Source organism: Salvelinus fontinalis, chromosome 26 (assembly GCF_029448725.1).
Source record: "Salvelinus fontinalis isolate EN_2023a chromosome 26, ASM2944872v1, whole genome shotgun sequence".
Lineage (NCBI taxonomy): Eukaryota > Metazoa > Chordata > Actinopteri > Salmoniformes > Salmonidae > Salvelinus > Salvelinus fontinalis.
In genome coordinates this window covers 33,329,401-33,344,890 of record NC_074690.1, presented here as the reverse complement: position 1 = coordinate 33,344,890, position 15,490 = coordinate 33,329,401, and the positions used below count along the sequence as shown (strand labels likewise).

The 15,490-nt window shown below is 39.8% G+C and overlaps 1 protein-coding gene across 2 annotated transcripts; it reads right to left on the bottom strand.

The window, feature by feature from the left end:
* Positions 1-1,434: 1,434 nt before the first annotated feature.
* ube2v2 (ubiquitin-conjugating enzyme E2 variant 2) lies at positions 1,435-15,337 on the bottom strand. Of its 2 annotated transcripts, none has more exons than XM_055883544.1 (4): positions 15,094-15,337; positions 7,380-7,528; positions 2,789-2,914; positions 1,435-2,647 (listed from the first exon to the last, which is right to left on the bottom strand). In XM_055883544.1, exons 1-4 carry the CDS (start codon positions 15,107-15,109, stop codon positions 2,501-2,503), a joined length of 438 nt encoding a protein of 145 aa, XP_055739519.1. In that variant the 5' UTR covers positions 15,110-15,337; the 3' UTR covers positions 1,435-2,500. The 2 variants fall into 2 exon arrangements, with proteins under 2 accessions (XP_055739519.1, XP_055739518.1); XM_055883543.1 differs by having other exon boundaries at positions 7,359-7,528; positions 15,094-15,334.
* Between the last annotated feature and the right edge of the window lie 153 nt (positions 15,338-15,490).

Here is a 15,490-nt window from a genome sequence, read left to right as displayed (position 1 = left end):
CTGTGGCTATGCTGACAATGAGCTCTCCCATACTGAGGTTATATAGTGTGTGTGAGATGTGGTGTCCGGTCCACAGCGACGTGTGCGGTCTACTAGTCTGCAGTGAATGTGATGCTCAGCCCCAAGACAGTCAAGCTGCTCTGTGTCAGGCCACTGCAGTGGGAGAGATATATGGTGGTCAGGCCATGCCGAGGACTGGCATGGTGGCCTTACAGTCACTTACCATTAGTCTATCACCCTGAGTGTCACATCACACAATCCTCTGTAACATGAAAGCAGTACTGTACTGTTCTAGGATATTGACTCCTGCAACCCAGAGTTCTGACAGACAGTATATGGAAAAAAAAGTGTATAATTACTGTCCAAAATCATGATTTATCAGTATTATTAATCAAAGTTAATGGCCTTTTGCACATAACTCAACTGTATGAAGAAAAAGGGACTGAAAACAAGCTAACGGATCATTTTCTAATTATCTGCTATGGCTTGGCAAATGGCTATTAAACACTGTCCAAATGGCCTGATATCACCACTGTAATTGTTTTGGTGCCAATTGCTAGTGGTTAATCCCTGAACCCCATTTAAAGCATGAAAGCAATTGTATATCAAGGCTAACAAGATCTATGAAATATTATATATAAACTACCGTTCAAAAGTTTGGGGTCACTTAGAAATTCTTGTTTTTGACAGAAAAGCCACATTTTTTGGTCCATTAAAATAACATCAAATTGATCAGAAATACAGTGTAGACATTGTTAATGTTGTAAATGACTATTGTTGCTGGAAACGGCAGATTTATGGAATATCTACATAGGCGTACAGAGACCCATTATCAGCAACCATCACTCCTGTGTTCCAATGGCACGTTGTGTTAGCTAATCCAAGTTTATCGTTTTGAAAGGCTAATAATTGATCATTAGAAAACCCTTTTGCAATTATGTTAGCACAGCTGAAAACTGTTCTGATGAAAGAAGCAATACAACTGGCCTTCTTTAGACTAGTTGAGTATCTGGAGCGTCAGCATTTGTGGGATCGATTACATCTATGTAGATATTCCATTAAAAAATCTGCGGTTTCCAACTACAATAGTCAATTACAACATTAACAATGTCTACACTATTTCTGATCAATTTGATGTTATGTTAAATGGACAAAAAATGTGTTTTTCTTTCAAAAACATTTCGAAGTGACCCCAAACTTTTGAACAGTAGAGTATATATCGCTTCAGATGGACAAAAGCTAGAATATATTTTATTTATTTATGAGAATCGTTGATAATCTGGCTGTTAGGTCAGTACAAGACATTCAGAATTTATTTCATTTTATAAACTGGGTGGTTCGAGCCCTGAATGCTGATACCACGGGTATGACCCCAAAAAGTATTTGGAATGCTCTAATTACGTTGGAAACCAGTTTATAATAGCAATAAGGGTGTTTGTGGTATATCAAATCAATTTTTATTTGTCACATGCACCGAATACAACAGGTATTACAGGGAAATGCTTAACCAACAATGCAGTTAAGAAAAATAAGTTAAGTAAAAAATACAAATAATAGTTAAAGAGCAGCAGTAAAATAACAGTAGCGAGGCTATATTCAGGGGGTACCGGGACAGAGTCTTGGCGCTCCGGTACCGCTTGCCGTATATGGCTAATATACCACGAATAAGGGCTGTATACAGGCACTCCGCGTTTCGTTGTGTTAAGAACTGCCCTTAGCCGTGGTATATTGGCCATTTACCACACCACCTCAGTCCTTATTGCTTAAATAACTGTTACAGTATAATATTCAACAGATATAATAATAATCAATCATAATAGATTGAGTAAAAATGTATCCAGTTTGCAACATTTTTCAGATAGTGATTTTAATGTCAGAAAAATCAATGTCATACATACACTTGTCATTTTCACTAAAAGTTAAATGCAAGGGGTATTTTTTCAGAACCAAACAGGCTTTAAGGTCTGTTACAAGTCAAAAAGCTGCAGAACAGAAACATTGGCATTGTGTAAAATAAAAAATATAAAACAAATCCTTCACACCCGGTGACACTACTTCTGGCCTACAGCCACATTTTAATCTTCATAATATTTCAATGTACCTACAAATTACAACTTGTGCCTTTCTTAGTTGGAGCATGCCATCATACACACATCTCAATTCTTCATTTCAGTGACCTGCCATTCGAAAGATACATTGTTTGACTTGGGTATCCACTTGGTGCCATGCTGCTCTTGGGAAGCCAACTTGATACATCTCTTGATCAGAAAGTGAATGGTAACACTAACTTCAATAGAAGAGAAATAACTGTTCACCTGTGTTCTTAAAAACATAATTTCACTGTGGGAACATTCTAGAATGAGCTAACTAGAAGGAATGTCCAATTTTAGGAATATCCAACCTTGCTCTCAGTCTAAATTCTTGGAATGGTGGAGGGAATATTTTATAAGAAAATAAGGTTTAAGACAATAGGGGTCAAAAGTAAATAATCAGTGAACAATTAATTGCTGTAGGTTTGTCCTTCTGGTGGTTGTGGAAGCTTCATATTCTCCTTGGACATCATTAGACGCCTTAACTCTTGAAGAACAACTTTAATGCTATAAGAATTTTGCCATTTAGATAGAATTGGTATGCTTCGTGTATCCACCTGATAGAGAGAGAGCGGCAAATCAGTGAACATCCTTTGAAGAGCACTACATTTACCAGAACATATATATACACTAATAATTTAACAGATTTAGGTCAATATCATTTGTACGAGCAAAAATTTGAATGTAATGTAACTTACCATCCCATTGGAATTATTTATTCCATTCATGCAAATTTTTGTTACAAATCTAACGATCGGTGGTGATTCAGGATATTTTGGACCACATTCCACTTTCAGACTGTATATCCTGTTTTCATAATTAGTCTGGAAAACAAAACAAACATTGCTTGGTCAGGGTAAAGGTGATCAGTTATGTACATTACAATGCCTGTTTTGACTTACTGGTTATTTTTCAAGAATTTAACACAATTCAGCCACAGTGTGGTCTTACACACACATATTACACTTCCACTTCCCTGGTGGAAACACATTTAGAGGTGCTTATGTTACAGAGGTGATTCGGTAATCAAACCAGAGACAAAAGAGGAAGCAAGACATCCAACTCGCTATTTCTGTTTCATATACAGTCAAACTAAGCAGACCAGACCCAGCTGCTAATGCAATGGTGCCTATGGGAGTGCCACCCCCTTAAAAAGCAACTGCCCCTAAAAACAACTTCTCATTTAGAAAATCAATATGAGTCAAACATTTATTCTACTGTAAAAATTGACTACAAAGTGTAAATAGGATACTTTTGGTCATGAAGTCAGTCTTGTCCAAAACAGAGTTTTGTGAGATTTGTGGTCGTGACTACATCAGTAAATAAATGTTGGGTTTGTTTCAATCCTGCCCACATGCCCACAGCTGGCAGCACACACGTAATCATCAATTTGGAGTGCAGTTGCACGCAACCCAATAGTAATGCCCGTGGTAAATTTGAATTGACTTTGGATATCCCTATGGGGCTAGTTAGGGATCTTTGGTAAATTACACAATGTACATGGGACAATGTTTAAATTCCAAAAGCTCCAATTTAATTATTTAAAAACCTCCAACAACTATAAAATTGTAGAAATATATATATATATATATACATATATTCAAAGTATTATGAGAACCTAAAGATGTTCTACATTAAAATATTGTCCCATTTACATTGTGTCATTTATTGACGGTCCTTAAATAGCCAAACTAGTCAAACCAACTGCCACGGTCAGACACCAGCCGGCTGAAGCTAATTCGCGAAATAATTTGGATAACTCTTCTACCTGCAAACATACACAAGAGACACCCACATCAAACCACACCACGAAACAAACTCATGTTTGAATTCAGTCTTGGCCCCTAGCAATTCTTAATTAACCAAATCTAAAATTAGGGCAAAACAGGAAGTACAGAGCCTCCTGAAGGGAGAAGCAGTCTAAAGCACTGCATCGCAGTGTTGCGGCATCACTACAGCCTGGGGTTCGATCTCAGGCTGTGTCACTACCGGCCGTGATCAGCCTGCAGGCACCCAGCGTCATCCGGGTTAGGGGAAGGTTTGCCCGGGGGAGCTTTACTTGGCTCATCGCACTCTAGCGACTCCTTGTGGCAGGCCAGGTGCCTGCAGGCTGACTTTGATCTTCAGGTGAACAGTGTTTCCTCAGACACATTGGTGCAGCTGGCTTCTGGGTTTAGTGTGTGGGTGAAGCGCGGTTTGGCGGGTCAGGTTTCGGAGGACGCATGACTCGACCTTCGCCTCTCCCGAGCCCTTTGGGGAGTTGCAGCGATGAGACAAGTTTGTAATCACGAAATTGGGGAGAAAAGGGGGTAAAAAGAAATGGGAAAAAAGGAAGTGCAGTCCCCCATTAACCTCTCTAGGGTAGGTGAGACGGTAGCGTCCCACCTCTTCAACAGCCAGTGAAACTGCAGGGCGCCAAATTCAAAACAGAAAACTCATAATTCAAATTCCTCAAACATACATGTATTTTACACCATTTTAAAGATACACTTGTTGTAAATCCAGCCACAGTGTCCGATTTCAAAAAGGCTTTACGACGAAAGCAAACCAAACGATTAGGACTTCATGTTACACAATACATGTATGTTTTGTTCGGTAAAGTTCATATTTATATCCAAAAATCTGAGTTTACATTGGTGCCTTAGGTTCAGAAGTTCCAAAACATCCTTTGATTTTGCAGAGAGCTACATCAATTTACAGGAATACTCATAATAAACATTGCTAAAAGATACGACTGTTATGCATGGAATTTTAGATGCACTTCTCCTTAATGCAACCGCTGTGTCAGATTTCAAAAAAGCTTTATGAAAAAGCAAACCATGCAATAATCTCAGTCGGCGCTCAGAGCCCAATCAAGACACAAATATATCCGTCATATTATGCAGTCAACAGAAGTCAGAAGTAACATCATAAACATTCACTTACCTTTGATGATCTTCATCAGAATGCACTCCCAGAAATCCCAGTTCCACAATAAATGTTTGTTTGTTCGATAATGTCCATCATTTATGTCCAAATTCCTCCTTGTTGTTCTAGCGTTCAGTACACTTTCCAAACTCACGACGCGCGGGCAGGTCCAGCGTAAAGTACGGACGAAAAGTAAAAAAATTATTACAGTCCGTAAAAACATGACAAACGAAGTATTGAATCAATCTTTAGGATGTTTTTCTTCAATAATGTTCCAACCGGAGTATTCCATTGTCTTCAGAAGTGCGATGGAACAGAGCTCGCTCTCACGTGAACGCGCATGGTCAGGGCATGTTTAGGTCATGATAGACCTGACTAATTCCTCTCTCCTTCGGCCCCACTAAACAGTAGAGGCATCAGACAAGGTTCTAACGACTGTTGACATCTAGTGGAAGCCTTAGGAAGTGCAACATTACCAATATCCCACTGTATCTTCAATAATAGCTGAGTTGAAAATCAACCAACCTCAGATTTCCCACTTCCTGGTTGGATTTTTTTTCAGGTCTTTGCCTGCCTGATGTGTTATGTTATACTCACAGACATCATTCAAACAGTTTTTAGAAACTTCAGAGTGTTTTCTAACCAAATCTACTAATAATATGCATATTATAGCTTTTATGGCTTTGTAGCAGGCCGTTTACTCTGGGCATGCTTTCATCCGGACGTGAAAATACTGCCCCCTACCCAAAAGAAGTTAACGGTCGGTCAACTGCACTTCCTGATTTGGTTTTTCATCAATGCTCATTAACAAACACCATGAAAGAAGGCAAATGAGAGTTGTCTTGGGGGTGTGGTTTGATGTGGGCATTTCTTGGTTGTGTCTTATCCATTCAATCACAACAAACAAAGACAGTAGCTAGCCAGTTCGAGTTTAAACATTAATGAAAGAAAGCTGCATCAAACATGTCGTCGGGTTAGCTTGATTATGAGAACTAGCTTGCTAACATTAGTTAGTAGGGATCAAACCTGTCTTCAGGTGCAACATTAGCTATGCAAATCTTCCTCTCACATTACATGTAAGGGAGAGGCTATGTATTTAGGCTATGCCGTTATGATACTAGGCTATCAAATAATGACATAATCCTATTAGCTACATACTAACCAACAACACACCTGTCTGAGGTTTGACGGTTGACAGCCCAAGCAGAAGCTCATCGGACTTAATCCATATCCTTGGCATTCGGCCAAGATTGTTGAACAACTTTGTAGAAGCACGTTTTTCCTAGAGTAGGTATTTCCAGACCTTGGGCAAGTACTAACCACTGTCTGGGGAAGATGTTCCAGTGGGCGAGTTTGTTTTGCATGACTCGGTGCCCCGGGTGGGCGGGGTTTGCTCATGGTCCTGCTAAGGAAAGGTCTCCGCCCACCCGGGGCACCGGACCATGCAAAGCATACTTGCCCGTTCTTTTCCCAAAGAACACTTTGGGAAAAGGGGGAATGAATTGTTGACATAATGTTAATCCAAACCTAACATTCATTTACTCGTAAAATCAGGCTCCAAAATCTGTTTTAGACGAAACTGACTTCATGCCCAAAATTATATTGACATTTTGTAGTCAATTTTACAACTACAATAAATATTTCTGACTCAATGCCACAGACTGTTTTCAAAGGGTTTAGTTGTATTTTTAGGGGCAGTCTGTCATGTTCCTGACCTGTTTTCCTTGTTTATGTTTGTGTTTAGTTGGTCAGGGCAGGGCGTGAGTTGGGGTGGGCATTCTATGTTATGTGTTTCTATGTTGGGTTAAATGTGTTGCCTGATATGGTTCTCAATTAGAGGCAGGTGTTTGACGTTTCCTCTGATTGAGAACCATATTAAGGTAGGCTGTTCTCACGGTTTGTTTGTGGGTGATTGTTCCTGTGTCTGTCTGTCGCACCACACGGGACTGTTTCGTTTTCGTTCGTTTGGTTAGTCTTTTCCTGTTCATGCGTTCTTCATGTTTTATTTTTAAGTTCACATGTTCAGATCTGTCTACGTCGTTTTGTAATCTATTCAAGTGTTCTTCGTATTTTCGTCTTGTTTAAATAAATTCTTTATTTCTGCATGCAACGCTGCGTTTTGGTCCAATCCCTACTCCTTCTCCTTGACCGAGGAGGAGGAAGATTATGACAACCGTTACACAGTCATTCTTTAAGCAGACGGGATTTTTTTCCCCCAAAAGGTAAACAGTCTGAGTGGACATCTTCATTTATCCACCATCTGATCAAACATTAAATGCTGTGTAACCTTGCCTGAGACTTTTGTTACTTTAGCTCAGCTGACTTACACAGTAATGTGGCGTGTAGACAACTTTTACTTACTCCTGCTGCAGTCACACTTACTCGTGCCGGTCCGATGATCATGCCCGTCCACCGCGTTAGCATTATATCTTCATCGTCTTCAAGGCCCCAGCTGACTGTCCCATCTCCAACACCTTTCTGACCCTCTTCAAGCTCTTCCAACAAGCGAAAATTACGTGGAACTTTAACTCCTGAAATAAAAACAATACAAGATAAAAAAAAAAACAGGTTATCCTGGGGCGGGTTTGTCCATGCTACCAACTGCTCAGGCCGCAACACTGCACAACAAAACCATATAAAACTGCTGACTCAACAAGTTATCTGCAACTACTTCTTGAACTTAGTATTTGCTAGTGTCTGAAAACAGGCAACCAACTATCACCCCTTGTGCTGTAAGTCACTGGAATGAACAGTTCCTTCTAATGGGTAAATGCGATGTCAGTGTAGGTTACCATTTTAACTGTGCACTGATGTCAAAGTATCAAATTCTGACCTGCTTATGGTGAAAACAGGCGCAAACCAAACAGCCAACGGTGAAAGCAGTGTTACCCCTATATTCAATCATTGCTGCCACTCCCAAAAAATCTGATTCAAATTCTGCCAATTTTAAAGCTGCAATATGTAACTTTTTGAGCGACCCGACCAAAATCTGTCACTCATTGAAAGCAAGTCTAAGAAGTGGTAGATCTGTTCTTTGTGCACTATTTCTATGCTTCCCGTGCATAAGTTTCGCTTGTGTCTTTTACTTTCGGTTTTGTAACTAGCTTCAAACAGCAAAAAATACATTATTTCTGGTTACTGAAAATATATTTCAGTGGTTTATATGGTACAATGATTCTCTACACTGCTTGTTTTGTCATAAACTGTTATTGAAATTAGACACATCCTGCCTGGTGTCAACGGTATAGGCTGGTGATGTAATGGTGTGTGGAATGTTTTCCTGGCACACGTTATGTCCCTTCATTCAAATTGGAAAGGGGGATACTTAGTCAGTTGTACAACTGAAACGTGTCTTCCGCATTTAACCCAACCCCTCTGAATCAGAGAGGTGCGGGGGGCTGCATTAATCAACATCCACGCCATCGGTGCCTAACTGCCTTGCTCAGGGGCAGATTGACAGAGAATGTCATCTCGGGTTGAATAACGTTTCCATTAAAGAATTCAGGCTGAAGAATTCAGGCTGTTCTGGAAGTAAAGGGGGGGTCCAATCTTTGTAATTGCACCATCAAATCACACCTGATCTCACCAGCTAATAAAAACTGAAATCTACTCCTATGAAAGAGTCTCGCAACTCTCGCAATGAAATGCATGCAAAATGCTCATAAGATGTCTGAGTAAATGTTCTAAGTATAGTCACTTGAAATGGTAATGTGACATAAGAGACATTAGGCAAAGCACATATTTTATACTGTACTGTCTAAAAAGCAAGATAAATTGGTCTCCTTCGGCAGTCCTAATCACTGCTTATACTGAACAAAAATATAAACGCAACATGCAACAGTATCAAAAATGTTACTGAGTTGCAATTCATATAAGGAAATCAGTCAATTGAAATAATTTAATTAGGCCCTAATCTATGGATTTCACAAGACTGAGCAGGGGCGCAGCCATGGGTTGGCATAGGCCCACTGGCTCACTTCGGAGGGACTGGCTCACTTCGGAGCCAGTCCCACGCACTGGGGAGCCAGGCCCAGCCATTCAGAATGAGTTTTTCCCCAACTAAAGGGCTATATTACAGTCAGACATACTCTTCAGTTTCATCTCGGATGCCTCGTCTCAGACTATCCCGCAGGGGAAGAAGCCGGATGTGGAGGTCCTGGGTTGGCGTAGTTACATGTGGTCTGCGGTTGTGAGGCCGGTTGGACGTACTGCCAAATTCTTTAAAACAAATGGGGGATACGAGTGTTTTGGATAAAGTATGGAAAGCAGACTGAACCAGGTTTTCCTAGCTCATACTGTTTCTTTTTAATCCTGAAAAACTCCCCAGTCTTTAACGATTACAAGCATACCCAGAACATGATGCAGTCACTATGCTTGAAAATATGGAGTGTGGTACTCAGTAATGTGTTGTATTGGATTTGCCCAAACCTAACACTTTGTATTCTGGACAAAAAGTGAATTGCTTTGTCAGATTTGTTTGCAGTTGTATGTTAGTGGAATATGTTTTAATTCTGTACAGGCTTCGTTTTCATTATGTCAATTAGGTTAGTATTGTGGAGTAACTACAATGCTGTTGATCCATCCTCAGTTCTTATCACAGCCATTAAACCTCTTAAATGTAATTGCATAATCCCCAAAATGTATTATTTATCATGAAAGGGCAATAAACAATAACTAGTAATGCTGCATCATCCAATAAAGTCATGTGGTGTGGTAATTTTTGAAGACAAAAGCTCATGTACACATTACAATTGTTAAAATATGAAATTTTATGATGTATTTCTTATTCAACAAAACTGTATAAAGGTTGAAATTACTTATATTTGTTCTAAATATAGTATAATCAATTTATAAAATGACAAACTAAGATTTCAACTTCCTTACAACTGTAAAATACATATGTGTATTTAGTGTTAGCTTGGCTTCCTGAACTTGTTAGGAACTCACCTTTCATCTCATTAATATTCTGTCCATTTTATTATTAAGAAAATACTGAACCTTTATTTAACTAGGCAAGTCAGTTAAGAACAAATTCTTATATACAATGACGGCCTACCCCGGCTAAACCTGGACGATGCTGGGCCAATTGTGCACCGTCCTATGGGACTCCCAATCACGGCCGGATGTGATACATTCTGGATGTAATAATGAGTACGGTTTGTCTACGACAAACAGAAAATTGTGTTTGTTTAAAATCTATTAATTATTTTAGATTACTGGCTATAAATCAATCTATTAATGTGCTACAGCGACAACCATCTCCTGCTGCGTTACGATGTGTTATTGTTTGTGACGTAGGGTTCAGACAGGAGTTGATGGACAGTCGGAAGAGGGGATTTTTTTTTTTAAACACTTATTGTTAAACACTGTTATTGCACACAGAGTCCTTGCAATGTATTATGTTACTCGTTAAGCACATTTTTACTTCTGAACTTATATTTTGACTTGTCATAACAAAAGGATACTTTTTAAATAATTTAATAATTTCCAAAAACATTCCACTTTGACATTATGGCATATTGTGTGTAGGCCAGTGACAAAACTAAATGAATACATTTTTAATTCAGGATGTAACAACAAAATGTGGAAAAAGTCAAGAGGTGTGAATACTTTCTGAAAGCACTGATTGTTACACCAGATAATGTGATTTGAACCAAACAGTTTTGGTATCCATTACTGGGAGTTTCAGGTTAGGTACAGTTTGGTGTAGCACAGAGAATTTTCGACCAATCTTAACTTGGCGATACTATTTTCGGCAAAACATACTGTATCTTCTAAATGTTCTGCGTCCAGTTGCTGGTGGTGCATTTGAATTCAGAAAATGCTCAGTTAAAATAAATACTTTTTTGTGGTCTATGAAGTAATCAAACAATGAGTACGATTACATGCACACAATAATGTGATTATTGTGGACAGTTGAAGTCGGAAGTTTATATACACTTAGGATGGAGTCATTTAAACTCGTTTTTCAACCACTCCACAAATTTCTTGTTAACAAACTATAGTTTTGGCAAGTTGGTTAGGACATCTACTTTGTGCATGACAAGTCATTTTTCCAACAATTGTTTACAGACAGATTATTTCACTTAAAATTCCAATGGGTCTGAAGTCTACATACACTAAATTGACTGTGCCTTTAAACAGCTTGGATAACTCCAGAAAATGATGTCATGGCTTTAGAAGCTTCTGGTAGGCTAATTGACATCATTTGAGTCAATTGGATGTGTATCTGGATGTATTGCAAGGCCTACCTTCAAACTCAGTGCCGCTTTGCTTGGGAAAATCAAAAGAAATCAGCCAAGACCTCAGAATTTATTTTAGACCTCCACAAGTCAGGTTCATCCTTGGGAGCAATTTCCAAACGGCTGAAGGTACCACGTTCATCTGTACAAACAATGGTACGCAAGTATAAAACACCATGGGACCATGCAGCCGTCATACCACTCAGGAAGGAGATGTGTTCTGTCTCCTAGAGATGAATGTACTTTGGTGCGAAAAGTGCAAATCAAACCCAGAACACCAGCAAAGGACCTTGTGAAGATGCTGGAGGAAACGGGTACAAAAGTATCTATATTCAGAGTAAAACGAGTCCTATTTCCTAGATCGTACTTTTTTGAGATGTACGAAAATAGAACAAAAATAGAACTGTTTGGTCACAATGACCATCGTTATGTTTGGAGGAAAAAGGGGGAGGCTTGCAAGCTGAAGAACACCATTCCAACTGTGAAACACGGGGGTGGCAGCATCATGCTGTGGGGTTGCTTTGCTGCAGGAGGGACTGGTGCACTTCACAAAATAGATGGCATCACGAGGCAGGAAAATTATGTGGATATATTGAAGCAACATCAAGACATCAGCCAGGAAGTTAAAGCTGGTCGCAAATGGGTCTTCCAAATGGACAATGACCCCCAAGCATACTTCCAAAGTTGTGGCAAAACGGCTTAAGGACAACAAAGTCGAGCTATTGAAGTGGCCATCACAAAGCCCAGACCTCAATCCCATAGGAAATTTGTAGGCAGAACTGAAAAAGCGTGTGTGAGCAAGGCGGCCTACAAACCTGACTCAGTTACACCAGCTCTGTCAGGAGGAATGGGCCAAAATTCACCCAACTTATTGTGGGAAGCTTGTGGAAGGCTACCCAAAACATTTGACCAAGTTTAGCAATTTAAAGGCAATGCTACCAAATACTAATTGAGTGTATGTAAACTTCTGACCCACTGGGAATGTGATGAAAGAAATAAAAGCTTAAATAAATCACTCTACTATTATTCTGACATTTCACATTCTTAAAATAAAGTGGTGACCCTAACTGACCTAAGACAGGGAATTGTTACTCGGAATAAATGTCAGGAATTGTGAAAAACTGAGTTTAAATGTATTTGGCTAAGGTGTATGTAGATTAATATAATAGTTTGATTAAAATGTTTACATGCTTTGCAAGAATAACAATTTCCCTAATAATCCTGTTTACATGGACATCTGAAATCAGGCTACCTGATGGCACTCTGATAAATGCAGAAAATGGCCAATCAAAATAAACTTTCAACCACAGCAACTGTTATTTTTGGGAAGCATATTTGATTGTGAGTTTGGACGTAAAGTTATGTGAAAACTACTTTTAAGACGAATACATTGTTGTTCCGAACTCACTTCACTTGCGCTGAAGAGGGAGGCTCGCTTGGCTGGTGCTAACACACGCACAGATCAAATACGTCGGAACGCAGATTAAGGTTTTTACATGTCTTAATTCAAAAGATTTCTCAGAAAACCGGGTGTTTTAATTTGTGTATGCTTACTTTAATTTTGACCTCATGCCAATTTAAGGTAAGAGTAAGGTGTTTACATGACTATTGCATAATCTGCTCACTGTCCTAATCAGTTTAATATCAAATTATTACTGTGCATGTAAACCTACTCATTGTGTACGCTGCCATCTTGTCCATTTAAAATCTTATTTCATTGATCGAAACAGCTGTGCAGTATGTCATCACGACATGCGGTACATCAGAACGGCGATCGCTCACCTCTCGCCTGGATGAGAATTTTGTCTTTAATGATTAGGACGCGAAGGATATACTGCACTTCCTGGATCAGGCCCAAATCCCCGTCATTCGTATGAAGAGGAGACACTGTCACTGAGGTCGAAGAGCCGGATGCCTGGCAAGACTGTCGGCGTGTGAATAATATGCCTTTACCCTCCGTTCTACTGGCGAACGTGCAATCACTGGAGAATAAACTGGATGTGCTCCGTTCAAGACTATCCTATCAACGGGACATTAAAAACTGTAATATCCTATGTATCACCGAGTTGTGGCTAAACAAGAACATGGATAATACACTGCTCAAAAAAATAAAGGGAACACTTAAACAACACAATGTAACTCCAAGTCAATCACACTTCTGTGAAATCAAACTGTCCACTTAGGAAGCAACACTGATTGACAATAAATTTCACATGCTGTTGTGCAAATGGAATAGACAAAAGGTGGAAATTATAGGCAATTAGCAAGACACCCCCAAAAAAGGAGTGATTCTGCAGGTGGTGATCACAGACCACTTCTCAGTTCCTATGCTTCCTGGCTGATGTTTTGGTCACTTTGAATGCTGGCGTGGCTCTCACTCTAGTGGTAGCATGAGACGGAGTCTACAACCCACACAAGTGGCTCAGGTAGTGCAGTTCATCCAGGATGGCACATCAATGCGAGCTGTGGCAAAAAGGTTTGCTGTGTCTGTCAGCGTAGTGTCCAGAGCATGGAGGCGCTACCAGGAGACAGGCCAGTACATCAGGAGACGTGGAGGAGGCCGTAGGAGGGCAACAACCCAGCAGTAGGGCCGCTACCTCCGCCTTTGTGCAAGGAGGTGCACTGCCAGCGCCCTGCAAAATGACCTCCAGCAGGCCACAAATGTGCATGTGTCAGCATATGGTCTCACAAGGGGTCGAGAACGAAGATAATGTTGCCAAGGTTGGTCTAGAATTGTCGGTTCTACACCAAACCGTTAGTGGAATGCTCAATTCCGTTCTCTTATTTTGAGGTGGAGTTGAGGTTTTATAACCGGTCGTGCGATTTGAGTCACCATCAGTCAATAACGTTACTTGTAAAAATGTAAATTCTGAAAACTGTAGCTACAATATTATTATAGCCGCGGGAAGTAGGGGTGCTGCAGCAATCTCTGAAAAATCAGAATAAAAATGGCATATTTCTAAACAAAAGTAATGCTGTGGGGCCTTTAGTCCTGTATTAACGAACCAATATACCATGGCTAAACCTGTTTGTCGTGTACAACCGCGGTCTTTCTGAGGAGTGCTTTAATCCAGACTAAATAAAAATTTATTTAATACAACCACTGACTTTATCCTCATTTGTGTTGCTCAACTCTGCGCCAATTGATTCTCAATTTACAAACTCAAGGCCGCTATGTCTACAGTTGACCAACACAAATTATTAAAAAGTCAATGGTTATATTCGATAAATGTTATTAAAAGGTATGAATTTCAGCAAAAGGACCACGGTTGTACAGGACAAACATAGGTAGAGGTACGCGTTTTCAGAATTTATATGTTTACAAGTATCGATTGAATTGAACGTTCCTCAGCTAACCAGTAATAATGGATACCAACAATATTTTGTTCAATCACATCTATCATTATGTAGCTAGTAGATGCACGCGCGTGTGGAGAAACGTTAGCTAGCAAATTATGAAAACCAGTGGTCTATTCTGAAATATGGCAAATTGTTTGCTTTTAATAAGCAAGCTAATTGTAACATCCATGATCCAAGCATAGTTAGCTATATAACTAACGTTACTAACTGTATCAAAGAGACGCTGTTACTTGGTAGTAGGCTAGGTTGACCTATCAAATCAATATGCTAGTTTGTGACCAACTTAATATAATGAAAATACACATCATCAGAAATCTGGTGGCTGTTAGCAAAACAGTTTGTTACTAGCTAACCCTCGCCGATAGCTAGCTTGCTGCAAGCATTTCAGACCCCCGGCATCGCTTTCAGATTGTGTTCAAGTAAATACATACTATGACTCACAGGTACAAATCATATTTAGAATCTTTACATATTTTCCAGTGTAGCAGACAAACCTGAGGCCGCCGCCATCTTCTTCAGCCAAATCCAGAAGCCGTGACATCACGATTATTTGACCGCATCTATGAAATAGGGGTGTGTTGGGCTTCAGACATGTTTGCAGAAACCGCTCCCACCTGCTGGTTCTTTCCATGTATTCGAGTATACTACTAATTAGGGGGTTAAGGGTGGGGGTTGGACAAGATTCAATTAAAGCCAACAGTCATACCAAGAATGTGGCTGACAAGGTGGTCTTGCATTGGGACAATCAGGAGGGGCACATTACACCAACTGCATAGCTACTAAATAAGCTTGAGAATGCTATGAACATACAGTACCTCAAACTGGTACAGCCAGATCTCCTCCCCTGTTCCTCTTTAGGTTTCTATCTTCTAGGGAGTTTTTCCTGGCTAC